Source organism: Oncorhynchus keta, chromosome 17 (assembly GCF_023373465.1).
Source record: "Oncorhynchus keta strain PuntledgeMale-10-30-2019 chromosome 17, Oket_V2, whole genome shotgun sequence".
Lineage (NCBI taxonomy): Eukaryota > Metazoa > Chordata > Actinopteri > Salmoniformes > Salmonidae > Oncorhynchus > Oncorhynchus keta.
In genome coordinates, this window is record NC_068437.1 from 19,631,727 (window position 1) to 19,654,968 (window position 23,242).

Sequence of the window (23,242 nt, forward strand, 5' to 3'; positions counted from 1 at the left end):
AACTGTTTTGAATAGTGTGTTTTCCTGCGACTGCATTAAGAATGTACAATGATGACTGGGTATGCATATTTCTCGCCCTGTGCGGCACTCGCAATTTGAATGCGCCTCGAGATTAATATTATTTTATCGGATTGAATGCGACAGGTGGAACAATTGAAAAGTTAAACTATTCCACCATGGAGTTGTCTAATTGTAATGTTGTTTACTCGTTTTTTTGACTGTGGAAAATTTTAATGTGGACAATAATTTTTCATTAGATAATTAAAATAATCAAAGCAGATTCCGGATCTCAGCTCAGCCTACATGGATATCATTTGGGTCATATAGGTACCGGGTCTCGGACCCAGGAGGACCCGTCCCAATTTAACCTCTGTGTGTAGGTTATAATAAGGGCTAATTGTAGACGTAGCCTCTATAAAAATGCATTGGCTATATCAACAGGCCTATATTTTATATAACATTGTAAAAAGCCAAAACATGTATTGCATGATAATCAACATATGATATTCAGCAAACCAGCTAACTTTTTCTTCTTCTAAATGTTTTGTTTGGTATAATCAATAGAAATCTCTAAATGCCGGACTGTAATGAATAATTTACCTTGGGACCATAGCGCAAACAGCCTTGACGGAATGGGACTTGTACAACAATCAATAGGGCAATGGGTATGTGGTAGGCGACACGTTGTGTTTGTCCTTCTGTGTGTGTGTGTGTGTGTGCTTAAATTTCCATATAAATTCAGTTAAACTATAACCCGTCGGCCTTTTACGTTTACTACACGGTAGAAGCACACAGCTGCTCTTATAGAAGGATAGATGCGCATCATGTTGATGTTGTTTACAACGTTACCTGATGTGAGAAAGTGCGGTCCAACGATGGTCGAGTAACTGACCTCACATTTTCCCTCTGATTTCGCGCCCCACCTCTTTCACACACAGCATTAATAGGCCAGTTCTCCTCCTCCTGACCTAGTGAGAGGCAAGACAACACTGTCAAGATTTGGACAGAATGGGATATGCGCACTGCTGTACCGTGCTCCTTATAGTATTCATTGCGCTACAGCAATCTGCTGGATTTTGGCTCTTCGATGTGGTATTCCCACCAAGTGCCAAACCGCAAAACAAAGTGGCAAACAATAGCACTCCGCCGGTTCTTATAGGTAAGCGTTTTTATTTCTTGATTAGTTTGCTGTGATGTGATTGCACCGTGTTATTTATCATGGAATTCGATGTATGTTTTATGTGATTGTAATATCAGTTGGCTTTCCTGCATACTGAAAGTCCAAAATGTATTTCACAAGACAGGTCGATTTTCTGTCTGGAACTTGAAGCCAGCTCCCGACCGTTTTCTATGGTATCTGCAGGTGTTGGTATGAATGCTAAGTGAATCCTATGGTCCTAGGCCAGGGATATATATATTTGATTCCTAATGGCATTGGCTGGGGTTTGGACTTGGGTGAAGAAGCATACCCCAATTCAGCATAATGGGAAGACAGCCAGCCTATATCTGTCTGGAGAGGAAATCATTTGGGGCCTTGGGGTTCAGGAATAGTTCTGGTAATACTTAATTTTAAGGAGTCCTTATTACAGTGTAAATATATGTGTAATTACACTGTAACAAGTCTTGTAGTTAATTGTAATAACTCATAGTTACACTGTAATAACAAAATGTAACTGGCGGGAATTGCAGTCTGTAATTACAGAGGTGAAACAACAAATGCTTGTTACTAATGGGCAAGTTTCCACTAAATTCACCAAATGTAGTGTTTAGTTTCTTCTGAGTTGCATCTGATTCAGTAATAACTGTCACAAGGTTGTAGTCTCTCGTGGACAAATGGGTGTCCGAGATTACAAAGGTTGGAGGCTCAATAGGCTCTAATTACCTCCTGTGAATGCGCACTCTTCAAAATGTCCACTCAATGTTGTTGCTGCTAGCACTTGTAACATCTGGGTTAACTTGATTTACTTTACAATAACAAATCAGATATAGGCCAGCCACACTGACTGGAGTATACCATACGGGTGTCATTCCACATTATAATACAAAAATAACTTGTAATGTATGTGCACGTTATCGATGATGACAACCTGAACCTCCTTGCCACCCAAGTGAGAGGATAAACCCACAAATACACCACAGAGTACATGTAATATCTGCATAAGTACAATGTAATTACTAGGTGTTACACAGGATATGGCTTGTGTATCTTGAGGGGTACTTACTTCTAATTATTGTGTACTTATATAGTAAATTACTTATCCTGACAATCTGGACCTTATTTTAAGGCTTCCGAGAGCGCCATCCAAGTGGGAGGTTAAACACACTAGTACCCACAGAGTACATGTAATATCTGCATAAGTCAAATGTAATTACTAGGTGTAATACAGAATATAGATAGTTAAAATGAAGTGTAACTTCTTGAGGGTTACTTACTTGTAATGAATGTGTACTTTTATATAGTAAATTACAATGTCAGACTGTTAAACAGCCACCACTAACATTGAGTGGCTGCTGCCAACACACTGACATTGACACTGACCCAACTCCAGCCACTTTAATAATGGGAATTGACTGGATATTATGTAAATATATCACTAGCCACTTTAAACAATGCTACCTTATATAATGTTACTTACCCTACATTATTCATCTCATATGCATACGTATATACTGTACTCTATATCATCGACTGCATCCTTATGTAATACATGTATCACTAGCCACTTTAACTATGCCACTTTGTTTACTTTGTCTACATACTCATCTCATATGTATATACTGTACTCGATACCATCTACTGTATGCTGCCCTGTACCATCACTCATTCATATATCCTTATGTACATATTCTTTATCCCCTTACACTGTGTATAAGACAGTAGTTTTGGAATTGTTAGTTCGATTACTTGTTGGTTATCACTGCATTGTCGGAACTAGAAGCACAAGCATTTCGCTACACTCGCATTAACATCTGCTAACCATGTGTATGTGACAAATAAAATTTGATTTGATGATTTGATTTACTTATCCTGACAACCTGGCCCTTATTTCAAGGCTTCTGGAAGCACCATCCAAGTGGGAGGTTAAACACACTAGTACACAACAGAATACATGTAGTATCTACACAGGTGTAACAGTATAACTTTTGACCGTCCCCTCGCCCATACCCAGGGACCCTCTGCACACATCAACAACAGTCACCCACGAAGCATCGTTACCCATCACTCCACAAAAGCCGCCGCCCTTGCAGAGCAAGGGGAACTACTCCTTCATGGTCTCAGAGCAAGTGACGTCACAGATTGAAACGCTATTTAGCGCGCACCACAGCTAACTAAGCTAGCGTTTCACATCCGGTACACTCACCCCCCCTCTTGACCTCCTCCTTTTCCGCAGCAACCAGTGATCCGGGTCACGGCACCAATGTAATAGTATAACTTTAAACTGTCCCCTCGCCCATACCCGGGCTCGAACCAGGGACCCTCTGCACACATCAACAACAGTCACCCACGAAGCATCGTTACCCATCGCTCCACAAAAAACGCAGCCCTTGCAGAGCAATGGGAACTACTACTTCAAGGTCTCAGAGCAGGTGACGTCACTGATTGAAACGCTATTTAGTGCGCACCGCTAACTAAGCTAACCGTTTCACATCCGTTACACAAGTACAATGTAATTACTAGGTGTTAGCTAGTTAAAATGAAGTGTATCTTGAGGGGCACTACTTTGTAATTATTGTATACCTACAAAGCTTGTTACCCAATTTGACAATCTAATCGTCAGCTTCTGAAAGCACCATCCACGTGAGAAAATAAACACACTAGTACTAAACAGAGTATCTGTAATAGCTGCATAAGGACACGGTTGTCGCTAGTTACACTGCAAAATTACTGCAGTACAAAAAATTTTTGGGGGGGGATGCAGTATTTGCAGAATACTGGAGTTATACTGCACTCTAACTGCAATCTATTTTCGTAAGGGAAGTGAATTGTAACTTTATAGTTACCCATGAGCAATTTCCATATAATTACTTATTACCAAATGAAAATGCCTACAAACAAAAGATGAGCTTTGTAACACTTCAGGTGTCGTAGGTGTGTGGAGTCAAACGCAGGAGACAGTGAGTGCAAAGCTGTGCGTCTTTAATAGCGCCAACGCATCCCAGGGTGCTCACAATAGTAACGGCCCCAAACACAGGGAATGAGAATGTACAACAGAAAACGTAACGACCAGGCACTAACACGTACTTCTAACAACAGAGCCGAAGGTTACACTGCAATAATCCCGCACAACAACCAGGCGGGCCGGCTGTCTAATAAAGACAAACTAATTAGCTGATTTAATCATGAACAGGTGCTACCACTAAACATACAAGGAGGGAGAGGAAAAACAATCAGTGGCAGCTAATAGGCCGGTGACGACGACCGCCGAGCGCCAACCGCCCGGGAAGGGGAAACACCCTCGGTCGGACTCGTGACAGTACCCCCTCCTGACGCGCGGCTCCCGCAGCGCGCCGACACCGGCCTCGAGGTCGCCCGGAGGACGAGGTGCAGGGCGATCCGGATGGAGGCGATGGAAATCCTCAACATGGATGGATCCAAGATGTCCCTCACCGGTACCCAGCACCTCTCCTCCGGACCGTACCCCTCCCAGTCCACGAGGTACTGCAGGCCCCTCACCCGGCGTCTTGAGTCCAGAATGGCCCGAATCGTGTACGCCGGGGTCCCCTCGATGTCCAGAGGGGGGGGAGGGACCTCCGGTACCTCACTGTCCTGCAGGGGACCAGCTACCACCGGCCTGAGGAGAGACACATGAAACGAGGGGTTAATTCGATAATAGGAAGGGAGTTGTAATCGATAACACACCTCGTTTATTCTCCTCAGGACTTTAAAGGGCCCTACACACTGCGGACCCAGCTTCCGGCAGGGCAAGCGGAGAGGTAGGTTTCGGGTCGAGAGCCAGACCCTGTCCCCCGGTACAAACACGGGGGCCTCACTGCGGTGGCGGTCAGCACTCCTCTTCTGCCGTCCACTCGCTTGTCGTAGAGACTCCTGGACGGCCCTCCAGGTCTCCTTGGAGCGCTGTACCCATTCCTCCACCGCAGGAGCCTCGGTCTGGCTCGGATGCCATGGTGCCAGGACCGGCTGGTATCCCAACACACACTGAAAAGGGGACACGTTAGTAGAGGAGTGGCGTAGTGAGTTCTGAGCCATTTCAGCCCAGGGAATGTATCGTGCCCACTCCCCTGGCCGATCCTGGCAATACGACCGCAGAAACCTACCCACCTCCTGGTTCAATCTCTCCACCTGCCCATTACTCTCGGGTGATAACCGGAGGTCAGGCTGACAGAGACCCCCAAACGTTCCATGAACGCTCTCCATACCCGAGACGTGAATTGGGGGCCCCGATCAGAAACGATGTCCTCCGGCACCCCGTAGTGCCGAAAGACATGGGTAAATAATGCCTCCGCAGTCTGCAGGGCTGTAGGGATACCGGGCAACGGGAGGAGACGGCAGGACTTAGAAAACCGATCCACAATCACTAGAACCGCGGTGTTCCCCTGAGACGGCGGAAGATCGGTCAGGAAATCTATGGACAGATGTGACCATGGCCGCTGTGGAACGGGGAGGGGTTGTAGCTTCCCTCTAGGAAGGTGCCTAGGAGCCTTACTCTGAGCGCACACTGAGCAAGAGGAGACATAACCCTTAACGTCCTTAACCAACGTAGGCCACCAATACCTCCCCTGAAGGCTCCCCACTGTCCTCGTCACCCCAGGGTGACCCGAGGAGGGTAGGACGTGAGCCCACCGAATCAGCTTGTCCCGAACATCAAGCGGCACGTACCTTCGCCCGCTGGACACTGAGGAGGCGCGGGTTCAGCCCGTAACGCCCGCTCGATGTCCGAGTCCACCTCCCATACCACTGGGGCTACCAGCTTAGAGGCGGGAAGGATGGGAGTAGGTTCGGTGGACCCATCCTCGGTGTCGTAAAGGCGGGACAGTGCGTCAGCCCTCACGTTCTGGGAGCCCGGTCTATAAGACAAAGTAAACCGGAACCGGGTGAAGAATATGGCCCACCTTGCCTGACGTGGGTTAAGTCTCCTTGCAGCCCGAATATACTCCAGATTCTGGTGGTCGGTCCAGATGAGAAAAGGGTGCTTAGCCCTCAAGCCAGTGTCTCCACACCTTCAGAGCTCTAACCACCGCTAGCAACTCCCGGTCCCCCACATCATAGTTACGCTCCGCTGGGCTGAGCTTCCTTGAGAAGAAAGCGCAGGGGCGGAGTTTTGGTGGCGTACCCGAGCGCTGTGATAGCACGGCACCCACCCCAGCCTCGGACGCGTCCACCTCCACTATGAATGCTAGAGAGGGATCCGGATGCGCCAACACGGGCGCCTCAGTGAACAGCGCCTTCAACTTGTTGAATGCCCTGTCCGCCTGTGCTGACCACTGCAATCGCACCGGGCCCCCCCCCAGCAGTGAGGTAATGGGAGCCGCTATCTGGCCAAAACCCCGGATAAACCTCCGGTAGTAGTTGGCAAAACCCAAAACCGCTGCACCTCCTTTACCGTGGTTGGAGTCGGCCAATTACGCACGGCCCTAATGCGTTCACCCTCCATCACCACCCCGAGGTGGAAATGCGATATCCCAGAAAAGAGACGGCTCGTTTAGAGAACACGCATTTCTCAGCCTTGACGTATAGGTCATGCTCCAGCAGTCTTCCAAGCACTTTGCGCACCAGAGACACATGCGCGGTGTGAGTGGCCGAGTAGATCAGAATGTCATCGATATAAACAACCACCCCTGACCGCACAGGTCCCTGAGAATCTCGTCTACAAAGGATTGGAAAACGGCTGGAGCATTCTTTAACCCATACGGCATGACGAGGTACTCATAGTGGCCGGATGTAGTACTAAATGCGGTTTTCCACTCGTCTCCCTTCCGAATACGCACCAGACTATACGCGCTCCTGAGATCCAGTTTTGTGAAGAACTGCGCTCCGTGGAACGATTCCACCGCCGTAGCGATGAGAGGTAGAGGGTAACTATACCCCACTGTGATGGCGTTTAGACCTCTATAATCGATACACGGACGCAAACCTCCCTCCTTTTTCCTCACAAAAAAGAAACTCGAGGAGACGGGTGAAATGGAGGGCCGAATGTACCCCTGTCCCAGCGACTCCGTGACATATGTCTCCATTGCCAACGTCTCCTCCTGGGACAGCGGGTACACATGACTCTTGGGAAGCGCAGCGTCTACCTGAGATCTATCGTACAATCCCTTCCCGGTCGATAAGGTGGTAATTTAGTCGCTTTCACTTTACTGAAAGCGATTGCCAAATCGGCATACTCGGGGGAATGCACACCGTGGAACCCTGGTCTGGACTCTCCACCGACGTGGCACCGATGGAAACTCCCAAACACCTTCCAGAACACTCCTCTGACCACCCCTGGAGAACCCTTGTCTCCACGAAATTTTAGGATTGTGCCGGGCCAGCCAGGGAGTCCCCAGCACCACTGGAAACGCAGGCGAATCAATAATAAAAACTGATACGCTCCCTATGATTCCCCTGCGTCACCATGTCCAGTGGGACCGTGGTCTCCCGACCATCCCTGACCCTAATGGCCGGCTATCTAGGGAGTGCACGGGGAAAGGAGAATCTATCGGCACCAGCGGAACCCCTAACTTAAGGGCGAGTCCGCGATCCATAAAGTTCCCAGCTGCGCCTGAATCGACTAGCGCCCTATGCTGGGAAGAGGGAAAAAAGTGAAGGAAAGAGATTAAGACAAACATATGGCCAACAAGGGATTCTGGGTGAGTCTGATGCTGACTCACCTGGGGTGACCGAGAAGCGTTCCGCCTGCCATCTCTACTCCCAGACGGACCCCCAGCACCGATCAGACGTGTGTCCTCTCCGACCACAGTTGGTGCAGGGAAGGCCTCCTCCTCCGGTACCCTCGGCGCAGCCCCTCCCAACTCCATCGGAATGGGAGCGGAGGGGCCGGGTGGTGGAACGCACAGGACCCTCTCTGAACTCCCGCGGGCAGCCAGCAGATTGTCCAGTCGAATGGACATGTCAATCAGCTGATCCAGTGACAGAGTGGTGTCCCGACACGCTAACTCCCGGCGGACGCCCTCTCGGAGACCACACCTGTAGTGGTCCATAAGGGCCCTGTCGTTCCACCCAGATCCGGCTGCCAAGGTCCGGAACTCCAGCGCGTAATCCTGGGCGCTCCTCCTCTCCTGCCTGAGATGAAAAAGTCGTTCTCCCACCGCTCGGCCGTCTATAGGGTGATCAAATACGGCACGGAAGCGGCAGGAAAACTCTGGGTAGTGCTCCCCGCTGAGTCTGGGCCATTCCAGACTGCGTTCGCCCACTCCAGAGCACGACCCGTGAGGCAGGAGATGAGGACACTCACCCTCTCCGCTCCTGAGGGAGGGGGTCTAACGGTGGCCAGGTATAGCTCCAGCTGAAGCAGAAACCCTGGCAACCCCCGCCGCTCCATCATAAGCCCTCGGTAGCGTCAGACGAAGGGTGCTGGAGTCGAGTGATGGGGAGACCGGAGTCGGGGGGTGCCGAAGGTGGAGAGAGGAGACCACTCCTCTCCCATCGGTCCATTCTCTCCATCACTTGATCCATCGCGGATCCGATCCGATGGAGAATGGTGGTGTGGTGGAGAACCCGTTCCTCCATCGATGGGAGAGGGTTGGCTGCTGCTCCTGCTGACTCCATTCGATTTGATTTAGGTGCGGGATTCTGTAACACTTCAGGTGTCGTAGGTGTGTGGAGTCAAACGCAGGAGACAGTGAGTGCAAAGCTGTGCGTCTTTAATAGCGCCAACGCATCCCAGGGTGCTCACAATAGTAACGGCCCCAAACACAGGGAATGAGAATGTACAACAGAAAACGTAACGACCAGGCACTAACACGTACTTCTAACAACAGAGCCGAAGGTTACACTGCAATAATCCCGCACAACAACCAGGCGGGCCGGCTGTCTAATAAAGACAAACTAATTAGCTGATTTAATCATGAACAGGTGCTACCACTAAACATACAAGGAGGGAGAGGAAAAACAATCAGTGGCAGCTAATAGGCCGGTGACGACGACCGCCGAGCGCCAACCGCCCGGGAAGGGGAAACACCCTCGGTCGGACTCGTGACAAGCTTCTACTTTAGTCAACTTTGTTGCAAAAATACATTACATTTCATACAAATAATAACTTGCTGTATTGTTTGTTTAATCAAAGTATTAATCTAAGATATACAGACCTACTCAATAACATAAAAATAACTATTCTAGTGGTGACTCAAACCTGTAGCCTATATAATGGTGAGTAACCTAGATAGCTAGCTAATACAAAAATGGGATGGTCTTTTTATACCCTTTTTAACATTACAAGTAACAATGGAAATTGACAACTGTGTCTCTGACTCTGTCTTCATCCGTTTATTTCTTGTCAACATTTTCCGATCCTGGAGTCTGAGATCTTGTGGGAATCAGTGGTAGATAAGAATAATGTATAACAACTTAGCATAGGCACTATATATTACCCCTATTTCTCATCATCATGATTTCTAGGCATGTAGCCAGCTAAGCTTAGCTAGTTGTTGTGTTATCCAGTTAGCAATAATAGTGCTTGTGTTGACACAAGTAGCTAACTAGCTAGATAATGTTAACATGCTGGGTGTCTCACATAATACAGTGCATTCGGAAAGTATTCAGACCCCTTGACTTTTTCCACATTTTGTTACGTTACAGTCCTATTCTAAAATGGGTTAAATAAAACATTTTCCTCACCACCTATGGTAGTCCACCTGTGGTAAATTCAATTGATTGGACATGATTTGTAGAGGCACACACCTGTCTCACAGTTGACAGTGCATGAATTGTCCATAGAGCTCCAAGACAGGTATGTGTTTCAGTATGATATGTTGGATAAAGGAATAAAGACAGACACCAATGTCAGGTTCAATAGCCTTGTTTGTGCATTGTACAAATCCCTACACATGGAGTCCAGGGAACAGTCCGGCTAGTCGAATACCTATCAACTAGACTCCGTAACATCATCCTTTTCAATAGAAAGTGCAAACATAAAGGCATAACATTAAGTTCTTAACAGTCAGGTCATAACAATAGAAAAAGCATGACATTTTATTTTTACTTCAGTTGTCATCTTCCTTTTTATTATTTTTTATTATTTAAGAAAAATATATATATTTTAATTAACCGAGGGCAAGTTAACAGTCCCTTGCTTACAGAGTAAGCCTGTCCGGTGGCTTGCACAGCCGACCCACCCGTTAGTAAGTATTGGCTCTGACAGGGGTAGGATTAGGGGCACGAGCTGGAGAGCTTGGTGGGGTAGAAGCCTCACCTTCAGTTGGCCCATGTCTCAATTCTGCGCCCCTTACCCTTAGGCCTGGACTGTGATCCAGCTCATCTTGGTGAGTGTATAGCGTGTTCTGGTTTGTCTGCTCTGCTACGCGCAGATCCACCCGATTGCGATGATAGAGGGAGCCACCAACATCCACCAGGTAAGAACGTGGTGCAACTCTCTGCAGGCATGTGTCCAGCCTCCAAAGTCCTGTGTGGTCTCCCGGCAGCTGTTTCATCCTTATCGTTTCACCCACCTCCAGCTCTGGTCGGTCTTGAGCAGTCCGGTCGTAGAAGCACTTAGCGAGCTGCTTTCTGTGACGCAGTTTGTCCGTGACGCCAAAACCATGACGCAGGGCTCAAGTAGCTTGTTAGCTACGGGGATGGTAGTCTTCAGATGTCTGGACAGAAGGGGCTGTGCTGGGCTGCTGTCCATGTTTTCAGTGGGTGTGTTCCTCCACTGTAAGATCGCTTTACATGGGTCATTGCTGTCGCGCAAGGCCCTGCTTAACAGGTTTTTTGCAATTTTGACAGCTGATTATGCCTTGCCATTTGCTTTTGGGTGTCTTGGAGAGGAGGTCACGTGGTCAAACTTCCATTCTGAGGCGAAACGCTTGAACTGTGCAGTGAATTGTGGGCCATTGTCCGTGATTACCTTGTCAGGCTGACCTTGCCTTGCACAATGTGCCTTGCAGCGCTTTATGACCGTCTCTGCAGACAAGTCAGGATCAGTTCAACTTCCCAAAAGTCAGAGTAGTGATCAACGATGAGAAGATAGTCCTTTTGTCTGTGGCTGAATAAGTCCATGCTGACGATTTGACAGGCCCTTGTGGGCAGTTTGTGTGACATCATGGTTTCCTTTTGCTGTTCATGAGCGTACTCGTTGCATGTGGCACAGTTGCTGACAAAGTCTTTAATTTCTGCTTACATGTTTGGCCAGTATAATGTTTCACGAGCCTGGCGGTAGCATGCGTCACCTCCAACGTGACTGGAGTGTATGCGGGTAAGCAACTCTGGACATAGTGATTTGGGAATAATGACCTTCTGACCTCTGAACAAGACGCCATTTTGCACGCTGATCTCATCTCAAAAGGTCCAGTATTCTCTCACTGTGAAAAGTGTCTCCTCTTTCAGGTATGGCCAACCTGCGAGAGCCATGGACTTCAGTGACTGTAGGTGTTCATCCTTGTCAGTGTGTTGCCTTATCTGGGCTAGGCGGCGATCTGTTACGTTTAAGTAGTCTGCCTGATTGATCTGTTGAACATCTTGTTGTTCCTGCTGTATCGAACAGATGGCCTGCCGCTGATAGACAGTGCCTCTGCCTGTACATTGTGTTGTTGCCCTGCTCAGTGTGTCGCTGATGTACATCTCTGGTCCTGGCTTGTAAATGACCTTCAGGCTGTAGTTTAGCAGAGTCAGGAGCATGCTTTGAAGCCTCTTGGGCGCGTTGAGGAGAGGTTTACTGAATATGGCAATGAGTGGTTTGTGGTCAGTTTCAGCGGTGACCATCTCTCGCCCATATAAGTAGAGCTGGAATCGCTGGCAGGAGAAGACGATGCTGAGGCACTCTTTCTCAATTTGTGCATAGTTTTGTTCGGTGGGGATGAGCGCTCTCGAGGCAAACGCAACGGGCTGGCCCTCCTGCATAAGGCAGCATCCAAGTCCCCTTTGGCTGGAGTTGCTCTGGATTGTGACAGGCTTCATGACATTGTAGTAGCGCAACACTAGCATGGATAAAGCCAGAGATTTCATCTCCTGCACTGCGGCCTCGTGCTTGGGTAGCCAGTGCCATGGTGTGTCTTTGTCGAGCAACCGGCGCAGAGGCTCACAGACTGCTGATAGGTGTGGCATGAACTTTGCAAGATAGTTTGCAAAGCCGATGAGACGCTGTACTCCTTTTGCATCCGACGGGTTTGGCATGTCGAGGATCGCTCTGACCTTGTCTGGGTCCGGCTTCAGGCCTTTTGCCGAGAGAATGTGGCCATGGAAGTGGACGTCTTTCACCTTGAACTGCAGCTTCTTCAGGCCAAGGCGAAGCTTAACTGATCGGCAGCGCTCCATCAGTGCCAGGAGCTTCACATCGTGGTCGCATTCTGCTTCTTCGTCTGTGTCACCACAGCCTACGATCAGGACATCATCAGCGATGGGTTCAATGCCCTTGAGCCCAGCCAGTAACTCGTGCTGTTTGTGTTGGTATATCTCAGGCGCCACTGAGACACCAAACGGGAGCTTGAGCCAGTGTTTCCGACCCCAGGGGGTCCAGAAGGTAGTCATGAAGCTGCTTTCTTCATCCAGCTTGCATTGAAGGAATGCATCTCGGGCATCCACCAAGGTGAAAATCCTGGCCTTGGGAAGCTTATAGAGGACATCCTCTAGTGTCGGCATGATGTAGTGGAATCGTTTCAGTGCTTGGTTCAGATGCTTTGGGTCGATGCAAACCCTCAGCTTCTCTGGTTTTTTCACTATGACCATATTGCTGATCCAGTCAGTTGGTTCAGTCACAGATGTCATGTGGCCATCGGCCTCATACTTGTCCAGCTGGGCCTTCACAGCCACTTTCATTGCAATGGGCACATTGCGAGGAGCACACTGGACTGGAGTGATGCTCTCATCCACTTCAAAGTGTACCTCCCCAGGCACAGGTTCAACAGGCATGTTGAATACATCGTCATATCTGCTGAGTAGTTGTTCTTTGGACAGGGGTCCATGCTGGACATGATCCACAATGTGCAGGACATTTGGTACAGTGAACTGCATCAGTCCCAGGCGTTCGCATGTAGAGCCTGAGAGGAGAGGATGTTGACTGGTTTTTACAATCTCAAACTACAGCTTGTGTTTGCGTCCCCGAATAACACATTCGGTCTCAAAAGTGCCCATAGAGCTCATTAGCTCTCCTGAGTACAGCTTTAGTCGAGTATCGCTGGGCAATAGATGTGTGTCAGGTGCCAGGTTGATTTTGTCTTTGTAGCTCATTACGTTGCATGTAGCACCGGAATCCAGTTGACATTGTTGTTGCTTGATGTGTAATCGTAGTGTCACAAACCATTTCTTCCCTCTTGAGTGTACAACCCCAATGGATTCATGCATGTAAATGTCACTTTCACTGTTCAGCTCTGAACATTGAGTGATATCATCAACACAGTGAATCTTGCCCTCACTCACCCTTCTTTTGCTTTTGAGACACACTTTTGCAAAATGATTATTAGTTCCACAAGCCCTGCATGGTTTTCTGTAGGCAGGGCAGTGCTCTTTGCCACGTGTGTGTATTCCCACAGTATTTACATGCTACGGGGCTCTCTGTGTTCACCGTTCGTGGTGAATTGCTCTGCCTCGATTGGTTTAGTCTGAATGTCTGCCTAGCAACAACGTGAACAGTATCAACGTTGGAGCGTGGGGTTTCGATTTCCATTGCTCTCATTCTCATGTCAGTGACTTCAGCAGTGCGGCACATTTCAATGGCAGTTACTAATGTTAAGCCTCTCTCTCTCTCAGTAGACGCCGGCGTGTATCCTCATTTGCAATTCCCAGTACTATTTAGTCACAAATCAATTCATCTTTCAATCCCCCGTATTCACAAGTGGCGGATTTCTCTCTCAAACGGGTTACAAAGTTGTGTACTGACTCACCTTCTTCCTGTTTGCAGCTACCGAAAACGAATCATTCGTAAATGACGTTTCTGGCGGGTTTGAAGTAATTCTCCAATGCATTCAATATCGCCTTTGCATCACACTGTTGTCGTGCTGTGAGGGTGAGATTGTGCCGGTAGATATGCCTGCCCATTAAAATTCTCAGAGTTGCCGCTTGTACCTCGTTGGGTTTCTCATGTAGACCGGTCGCCAGCGCATAGTCCTCGAATTCATCCCTGAAGTTGTCCCAATTAGTATTCTAGTCCCCTGTGAGAACCATGGGATTTGGTGGAGGAATGTTCGCTGCCATAGCAATGGAATATGTGATTTCTTTGCCTTCAGTAATCGAAGTAGGTAGTGATGCTAGCTAGCCAGCTAACAACGAGGTGATCAGTGTTGTGAGTAGGAAACGGCGTGTGTTCGCATATGGAACGTAACTGCGCCTATACTGTACTTAGCTACAAAAATAACAAACGTGTGTTTTCCGAGCCACTTCTGATACCAAGTTTCAGTATGATATGTTGGATAAAGGAATAAAGACAGACACCAATGTCAGGTTCAATAGCCTTGTTTGTGCATTGTACAAATCCCTACACATGGAGTCTGGGGAACAGTCCGGCTAGTCGAATACCTATCTAACTAGACTCCGTAACAGTATGTGTCGAGGCACAGATTTGGGGAAGGGTACCAAAACATTTCTGTAGCATTGAAGGTCCTCAAGAACACAGTGGCCTCCATCATTCTGAAATGGAAGAAGTTTGGAACCCCCAAGACACATCATAGAGCTCGCCGCCCAGCCAAACTGAGCAATCAGGGGAGAATGGCCTTGGTCAGGGAGGTGACCAAGAACACGATGGTCACTCTGACAGACCTCCAGAGTTCCTCTTTTTAAGATGGGAGAAACTTCCAGAAGGACAACCATCTCTGCAGCATTCCACCAATCAGGCCTTTATTGTAGAGAGGCCAGACAGAATCCACTCCATAGTAAAAGGCACATGACAACCTGCGTGGCTTCGAAAAAAGTCTCTGAATGTCCTTGAGTGGCCCAGTCATAGCCCGGACTTGAACCCTGTTGAACATCTCAAGAGAGACCGGAAAATAGCTGTGCAGCGACGCTCCCCATCCAACCTGACAGAGCTTGAGGTTCTGCAGAGAAAAATGGGAGAAACTTCCTAAATACAGGTGTGCCAAGCTTGTAGCGTCATACCCAAGAAGCCTCGAGGCTGTAATTGCTGCCAAAGGTGCTTCAACAAAGTACTGAGTAAAGGGTCTGAATACTTATCTAAATGTGATATTTCAGTTTGTTATATACATTTGCAAAAATGCATTTTTTTTGGTTCGTCATTATGAGGTCATTATTTAATCCATTTTAGAATAAGGCTGTAACGTAACAAAATGTGGAAAAGGTCAAGTGGTCTGAATACTTTATGAAAGGACTGTACCCTTGGGGAACGGATATCTTGAGAACAAGGTTCAGGGAAGATAAGACCATTGAGCCTAGCTAACGTTAGCTAGTGAGTAGCAACCATAGTACACTTTTTGCCAGCTTTAGGTAGCTAGTTAGCTAGTCAAGGTTAGAAAACTAGCTTGCTAGCTAATTTTAAAAACGCTAGCTGACTGCCTATGCTAAATTGTCCCGCAGAATTAATGTATCCAAAAATGTACTTACTTTCTCTTTCCTGTGTTGACGATTTTGGCCGACAACACTTTGTTTCGTTCACTGAAATCTTTAATGTCTGGATTTTGCACACTGAGCGTGTACTCCAGGGGTTGACAAACTTTTCCACTCAGGCCCCCCTTCCAGAATTTGGGCAAAAAAATCTAGCTAAAGAACTTTAGCTGACAATTTATAAATAGCTCTCTAACATATATTTAACCTTTATTTAACTAGAACAAATTCTTATTTTCAATGGCAGCCTAGGAACAGTGGATTAACTGCCTTGTTTAGGGGCAGAACAACAGATTTTTACCTAGTCAGTTTGAGGATTTGATCTTGCAACCTTCCAGTTACTAGTCCAACACTCTAACCACTAGGCTACCCAGCCGCCCCAAATGCATTGACCAATTTCGAAAATGCACCTTGTGCATTCTACTATTACAACTTTCAAGAGTAAGTTGAAAGCTGTACTGAGTGCCTTAAATATATACAGTACCAGTCAAAAGTTTGGACACACCTACTCATTCTCAAGGTTTTTCTTAATTTTTTATTTTTTAGAATAATAGTGAAGACATCAAAACTGTGGAATAACACATTTAGAATCATGTAGTAACCAAAAACGTGTTAAACAAATCCAAATATATTTTATATTTGAAATGTTTCAAAGTAGCCACCCTTTCCCTTGATGACAGCTTTGCACACTCTTAGGCATTCTCTCAACCAGCTCCATGAAGTAGTCACCTGGAATGCATTTACATTAACATTATGCCTTGTTAAAAGTTAATTTGTGGAATTTCTTATCTTCTTAATGCGTTTGAGCCAATCAGTTGTGTTGTTACAAGTTAGGGGTGGTATACAGAAGATAGCCCTATTTGGTAAAAGACCAAGTCCCTATTATTATTAGGCCTCCCGGGTGGCGCAGTGGTTAAGGGCGCTGTATTGTAGCGCCAGTTCTGCCATCAGAGAATCTGGGTTCGCACCCAGGCTCTGTCGTAACCGACCGGTAGGGATGTCGTTGTCTCATCGTGCACCAGTGACTCCTGTGGAGGGCCGGGCGCAGTGTACGCTAACCAAGGTTGCCAGGTGCACGTTGTTTCCTCTGGCTTCCGGGTTGGATGTGCGCTGTGTTAAGAAGCAGTGTGGCTTGGTTGGGTTGTGTATCGGTGTATCTCCCGAGCCCGTACGGGAGTTGTAGCGATGAGACAAGATAGTAGCTACTAAAAAACAATTGTATATTATGGCAAGAACTTATCCTCTGCAGCAGAGGATAAGTCCCTTCCTAAGCTTCCTTTTCCTCGAGCGATCCTTCCTTCCTTTTCCTCGAGCGATCCTCATGAGAGCCAGTTTCATCATTGCACTTGATGGTTTTTGTGATTTGAAATGTTCCATATTGACTGAGCTTTATGTCTTGTTTCTCTTTGCTTATTTGAGCTGTTCTTGAACGGATGATCTACGCATGTGTGAAGCATGGAGGTGACTTATGTGTGATTTATTTAGAAATCAAGGCACACTTAACCAGCATGGCTACCACAGCATTCTGCGGCAATACACCATCCCATCTGGTTTACGCTGCATCAGATGAACTGGCCTTCAAAATCACCCGACCTCAACCCAATTGAGATGGTTTGGGATGAGTTGGAATGCAGAATGAAGGAAAAGCAGCCAACAAGTGCACAGCATATGTGGGAATTCCTTCAAGACTTTTGGAAAAGCATTCCAGGTGCAGCTGGTTGAGAGAATGCCAAGTGTGCAAAGCTGTCATCAAGACAAAGGGTGGCTACTTTGAAGAATCTCAAATCTGAAATATATTTTAAATATTGTTTTTGCTTACTACATGATTCCATGTGTGTTATTTCATAGTTTTGATATCTTCACTATTATTCTCCAATGTAGAAATTTAGAAATGGACCCCGCACCCGCCCTGCCGACTCCTTTTTCCTTTATGTGAACTGTTTGTAAACCTGTTTTTGTCTTTGGTGTCACGCTCTGACCTTAGTAATCTATGTTTCATGTATTATTTTGGTCAGGTCAGGGTGTGACGAGGGTGGGTATGTGTGTTTTTGTCCTGTCTAGGGTTTTTGTATATCTATGGGTTTTATGTATGTCTAGGTCTATGGTGGCCTGAATTGGTTACCAATCAGAGGCAGCTGTTTATCATTGTCTCTGATTGGGGATCCTATTTAGGTTGCCATTTTCGTTTTGTGGGTTATTGTCTATGTGTAGTTGCATGTCAGCACTCGGTTGATATAGCGTCACGGTTGTTTAGTTGTCTTGCTTTATTTAAAGAAGAATGTATTCATATCACGCTGCGCCTTGTTCTCCTCTATACGATGAACGTGATAATTGGGCCAGGGCAACAGACTCCAGCTCTTTATTGCAAAATTGTGTCAATGAATTGGTCAGTGTTCAATTGGTTTACACTTATCACATGGTTTGTGCAGGCTGAAATATGGTGCGTTGGGATGCTATTGGAAACTTTAACATTTGTAACAAACAGAATCAAGTATTTGTTGTTACAGCCCTGTAATTAGACTCCAATTACCACATGTTGTTGTTAATGTTACTATTATTACAATTAATTAGCCTTAAATGAAGTGTAAAACCATTATTTTTATTGGTCAATGTCTTGTGTCTGTTTGATGGGACAAATCACATTGACAGTTGTGAAACAAGGGAAAACACAAATCTCTACGTTGACTTTGTCTTGTCATCCTTTTCTTCATCTACCCTTGTTGTATTCTCTTTTTAAACTACTTTATTGTAAATTGTGATGATTGTCTCTACATTGTTCTAAACTTGCCTCCTTGCTCATCTGGCTTCTAAGTTCTAACATTTTTCCACTTTTGACCAGTACCTGGGAACCTAGGAAACCAGCTTGAGGCCAAGATTGACAAGCCAAGCCTTGTGCATTGGATGTGCTACAAAAAGACAGATGACTTTTTCACACTTTGGATTGACCTGAATATGTTCATGCCAATTGGGCTTGACTGTTGGATCGATAATATAAGGTGAGGGGGAGAATGAATCTGATCTATGTCAAAATAATTCTGTTTTATCTTGTAAATTCAATCATTTCAATTAGAAAATTTGCTAATTGGTCTTTGCTGTATTAATAAATAATGCACTGTAATAGAAGAATCAAATCAAATCAAATGTATTTATATAGCCCTTCGTACATCAGCTGATATCTCAAAGTGCTGTACAGAAACCCAGCCTAAAACCCCAAACAGCAAGCAATGCAGGTGTAGAAGCACGGTGGGTAGGAAAAACTCCCTAGAAAGGCCAAAACCTAGGAAGAAACCTACAGAGGAACCAGGCTATGTGGGGTGGCCAGTCCTCTTCTGGCTGTGCCGGGTGGAGATTATAACAGAACATGGCCAAGATGTTCAAATGTTAATAAATGACCAGCATGGTCGAATAATAATAAGGCAGAACAGTTGAAACTGGAGCAGCAGCACGGTCAGGTGGACTGGGGACAGCAAAGAGTCATCATGTCAGGTAGTCCTGGGGCATGGTCCTAGGGCTCAGGTCCTCCGAGAGAGAGAACTTAGATTCACACAGGACACCGAATAGGACAGGAGAAGTACTCCAGATATAACAAACTGACCCTAGCCCCCCGACACATAAACTACTGCAGCATAAATACTGGAGGCTGAGACAGGAGGGGTCAGGAGACACTGTGGCCCCATCCGAGGACACCCCCGGACAGGGCCAAACAGGAAGGAGAAGAGAGAAGCATACAACCGCAACTCTATCTTCACAAGTTTGATTTTGAGTGCGAGGCATTTTAGTGGTTGGGATCATTTCGTTATGCAATAACATCCTGTACATACTGAATATTTCCTGCTACAGAATTGTATACAATAGGACAACTCGCAAGACCTCCAATTCTGCAGGGGTGACGGTGAGAGTGCCTGGTTTTGGACAGACCTATTCTGTTGAGTTCTTGGACACAAATAAGTTGTCAGGTGAGAACAACCATAATGAGGACATCTGTTCCTATAATTGTTTTCTTTTTGATTATGATTTCATTAAATGAAACCTGTCCTTTTCCAGGATATTTTCACACTATGGTTACACATTTGGTCAACATGGGATATGTCCGTAATGAGACTGTCCGAGCAGCACCATACGACTGGAGGGTAGCTCCAAGTAAGTGACATCATGGACACACACACACCATCCAACTGACAATAACATTCCTGTAAAACAAAAGTACAACTCATTCATTGTTTATGCATACATGCTTTCTCATTATGTGGCCTATTTGTCTCTCCTTATCAGACGAGCAGGAGGAATACTTTGCACGACTGAAGAAGCTGATTGAGGATATGTACGAGCAGTATCAACAACCACTTTACCTCTTGGGACACAGCATGGGAAGCAATTATGTCCTCTACTTCTTATATCAGCAGACCCAGACTTGGAAAGACCAATACATCAAAGGCTTTATTTCACTTGGAGCACCCTGGGGTGGGGCAGTCAAGCCTATTCGAGTGCTAGCATCAGGTACTATATGTCAAAGTCTGGTGGACAGATTGAAACAACCTTACCTATAGTAGAAACATAACCTAAAAAAAACTGATAACCGTGTGGAACTAGTTTTTACTGCCCTGTAAATCACATTGACAGTAATCGGAACATATTGCAAAATCATTTTACTAGTGATGATGCCCACATCTTCATTTTCCTGAAAGGGTGGTAGGACTGGTTTGTCTGGATTACTTTGGCGAGTCACACATTGATGAAAGATTGCCAAGAGAAAATCATTCATGATAACAATTGTTTCTGCAGGTGAAAATGATGGCATCCCAATGGTATCCAACATCAAGATCCGGGAGGAGCAACGCATGACCACAACAAACCCCTGGATGCTTCCATTTGAAGAGGCATGGCCTGCAGACCACGCCTTCATCTCCACACCCTCATTCAACTATACCCACCAGGACTACCAGCGCTTCTTCAAAGACATCGACTTTGAGGATGGCTGGTTCATGTGGGAAGACACCAGAAACCTGACAGCTGGTCTGCCCCCCCCTGGTGTTGAGGTATACTGCTTCTATGGTGTGGGGCTGCCCACACCGGTTACCTATATTTATGACGACCAGTTCCCAAATGTAGACCCTATAGACTATGTGTATGCTGATGGGGATGATACAGTGGACAGTCTTAGCATGAGTTTATGTAAGCGTTGGATAGGAAAGCAAGCACAGCCTGTCTATGTCAAGGAGTTCAGGGCCATGCCCCACTTGGAAATAGTATTCAATAGCAAGGTGCTCAACGTGGTCCAGAGTATCCTGGAAGGAAGATATGGAGAAGAGGATTCTACATTCCATGAGACTGATGAACGTCCCATTGACTCTGCAGTCATGCAAGATCAAGTCCAGCCGGACAAGGCTCCCAAATCTACACTGTAAGCTTTTGGGGAGAAAATAATTCACTCTCCCAATGTACATACGATTACTGATGTAGTAGCTACTGAGTTGGACTTACACACTGAGTGTACAAAACATTAAGAACGCCTGCTCTTTTCATGACGTAGACTGAACAGTGGAATCCAGGTGAAAGCTATGATCCCTTATTGATGTCACTTGTCAAATCCACTTCAATCAGTGTAGATGAGGGTTAATTAAAGGATTTTTAAGCCTTGCGACATGGATTGTGTATGTGTGCAACTCAACATTAGGTGTTCCTAATGTTTGGTATACTCAGTGTATATGTACACACATCCTAACTAGTATTACTAATGAGATGTGATATAGTATGCATATGCCTCTTGTTTCATTATGCTTATCTTTTCCTCTTAGCATGATAGGAAATCAAAAAATAAATATGTATTTGGTCAGTGTACGTTTCCTTATTTTGATTTGAGTCAAAACAGTGGAAAAACAAACGGCTAAAAACAGTTTTGAATTTAAAAAAGAAATCTAAAATTGACTTGTTTTCCCATCTATTGTGTCAAAATTGGACATGGAATAATGGCAAACAAATAACAACAAATTGTATTATGTTTTTTTATTTTTTATACACAGAAGTACACACCCCCTCAGAGTATTCACAGGGTTGGGGAGGGGGTGGGGTTTAACAGCCTATGTTGGCAGCTAAAAGAAAGGATTAGACTGAAAAAGATAAAATAATAATGTTAGCTAACATGCAGAACTTATTATGAAGTTTGCATGCCAATAGCACAAACTTAATAACAACTGAACAACGTTGGCTTGGACTAGCTGGCTAGCTAGCACTAGCCCTACCTGGTTACTGGATATAGTCATGCTAGATAGTAGTAGCTAGTGGAAGTAAGTTGGTGCCTTCACTTGCAACAAGATGAAGCTGCCCAGTTAGAGCTAACTGCTGCAGAAATGTCAGACTCCAATACTTAGCTAGCTCTTCTGTTGGCTAATAGTCAAACACTAAGTAATGATGAACAGCAGTTACTGTAAATTGATACCTTATCTGGCACGTTGCATAGCTATTGCTAAATGGGCAAATAGTTAAAGTTCTAAAGGGAAAATAAACATAAATATGGGTGTTTGATCTTCACGGATTGCCCTTTTCTTGTGGCTACAGGTCACAAATCTTGCTGCTGGGATGGCACACTGTTGTACTTCACCCAGTAGATATGGGAGTTTATCAAAATTGGATGTGTGTAATCTGAGGGAAATATGTGTCTCTAATATGGTCATGCATTTGGCAGGTTAGGAAGTGCAGCTCAGTTTCCACCTCATTTTGTGGGCAGTGTGCACATAGCCTGTCTGCTCTTGAGAGCCAGGTCAGACTACGGCGGCCTTTCTCAATAGCAAGGCTATGCTCACTGAGTCTGTACATAGTCAAAGCTTTCCTTAAGTTTATGTCTGTCACAGCGGTCAGGTATTCTGCCACTGTGTCCAACCTGTTAAGGCCAAATAGCATTATAGTTTGCTCAGTTTTTTTGTTAATTCTCAAGTTGTTTTGCTGTAGACACCAATCCCATGTTGCCAGATAAACTACTTTATCCCCTAATACTAAACTTTGCTCACTCTTATTAAACTGCCTTTTGATTATATCGGTTTATTTCAATGTTTAAATTTGCTTCAAGTGTGTTTTTTTACTAAAAGTTGACAGATGGCACTTGTATGGAGGAGTGTGGGTGGCGGGAGAGAGTGGATACATGTTCGTTTTTAAGAAACTCCCTCTCCCCTTACATCCCCTCCTTCTCTTGATGAGTAATAAAAGTAAATGTAATTGCTGCATTTTACCTGTGAACCAAAATCTAATAAAATTGAAGACAAAATGAGATTTCATATTGCGTTGTCTTTACACATCTATTCCCTACTTGCCAAATGCAGTCCCCATCCACTTCAGATAGCATTGTCTGTTTTAGCTCTGTTTAATTTTAAGGTCAAGCACTTTGGATGAAATGTCAAAAATGTGACAGGCTGTATTATCATGCTTATGTATGTGTTGGTACTGTATGTATAATAAGGTCTCCAATATTCTTAAATCTGACAAATATTCCCATTAGTTCTCTCTGCTATAAAATAAAGATGCCACAGATATATGTTAAATACTCAAGCACTGGCTCATTGGAAGAAACATACATTTTATTTAGAA

The 23,242-nt window shown here is 45.7% G+C and overlaps 1 protein-coding gene across 1 annotated transcript; it reads left to right on the plus strand.

Annotated features, from left to right (window-relative positions):
- The first annotated feature begins 751 nt into the window (after positions 1 to 751).
- lcat (lecithin-cholesterol acyltransferase) lies at positions 752 to 22,927 on the plus strand. The gene is made up of 6 exons (XM_035790885.2): positions 752 to 1,159; positions 18,504 to 18,660; positions 19,505 to 19,620; positions 19,709 to 19,804; positions 19,937 to 20,161; positions 20,447 to 22,927. The coding sequence occupies exons 1-6, from the start codon at positions 1,009 to 1,011 to the stop codon at positions 21,067 to 21,069; spliced, it is 1,368 nt and encodes a 455-aa protein (XP_035646778.1). The 5' UTR covers positions 752 to 1,008; the 3' UTR covers positions 21,070 to 22,927.
- Positions 22,928 to 23,242: the final 315 nt, after the last annotated feature.

Bases quoted from the DNA above. Each gene is read 5' to 3' on its own strand.
- lcat (XM_035790885.2), top strand. From the start codon at position 1,009: ATGGGATATGCGCACTGCTGTACCGTGCTCCTTATAGTATTCATTGCG. The intron at 18,661-19,504 runs GTGAGGGGGAGA...TTCCTGCTACAG, and splicing joins TGTTGGATCGATAATATAAG to AATTGTATACAATAGGACAA. The intron at 20,162-20,446 runs GTACTATATGTC...TTGTTTCTGCAG, and splicing joins TATTCGAGTGCTAGCATCAG to GTGAAAATGATGGCATCCCA.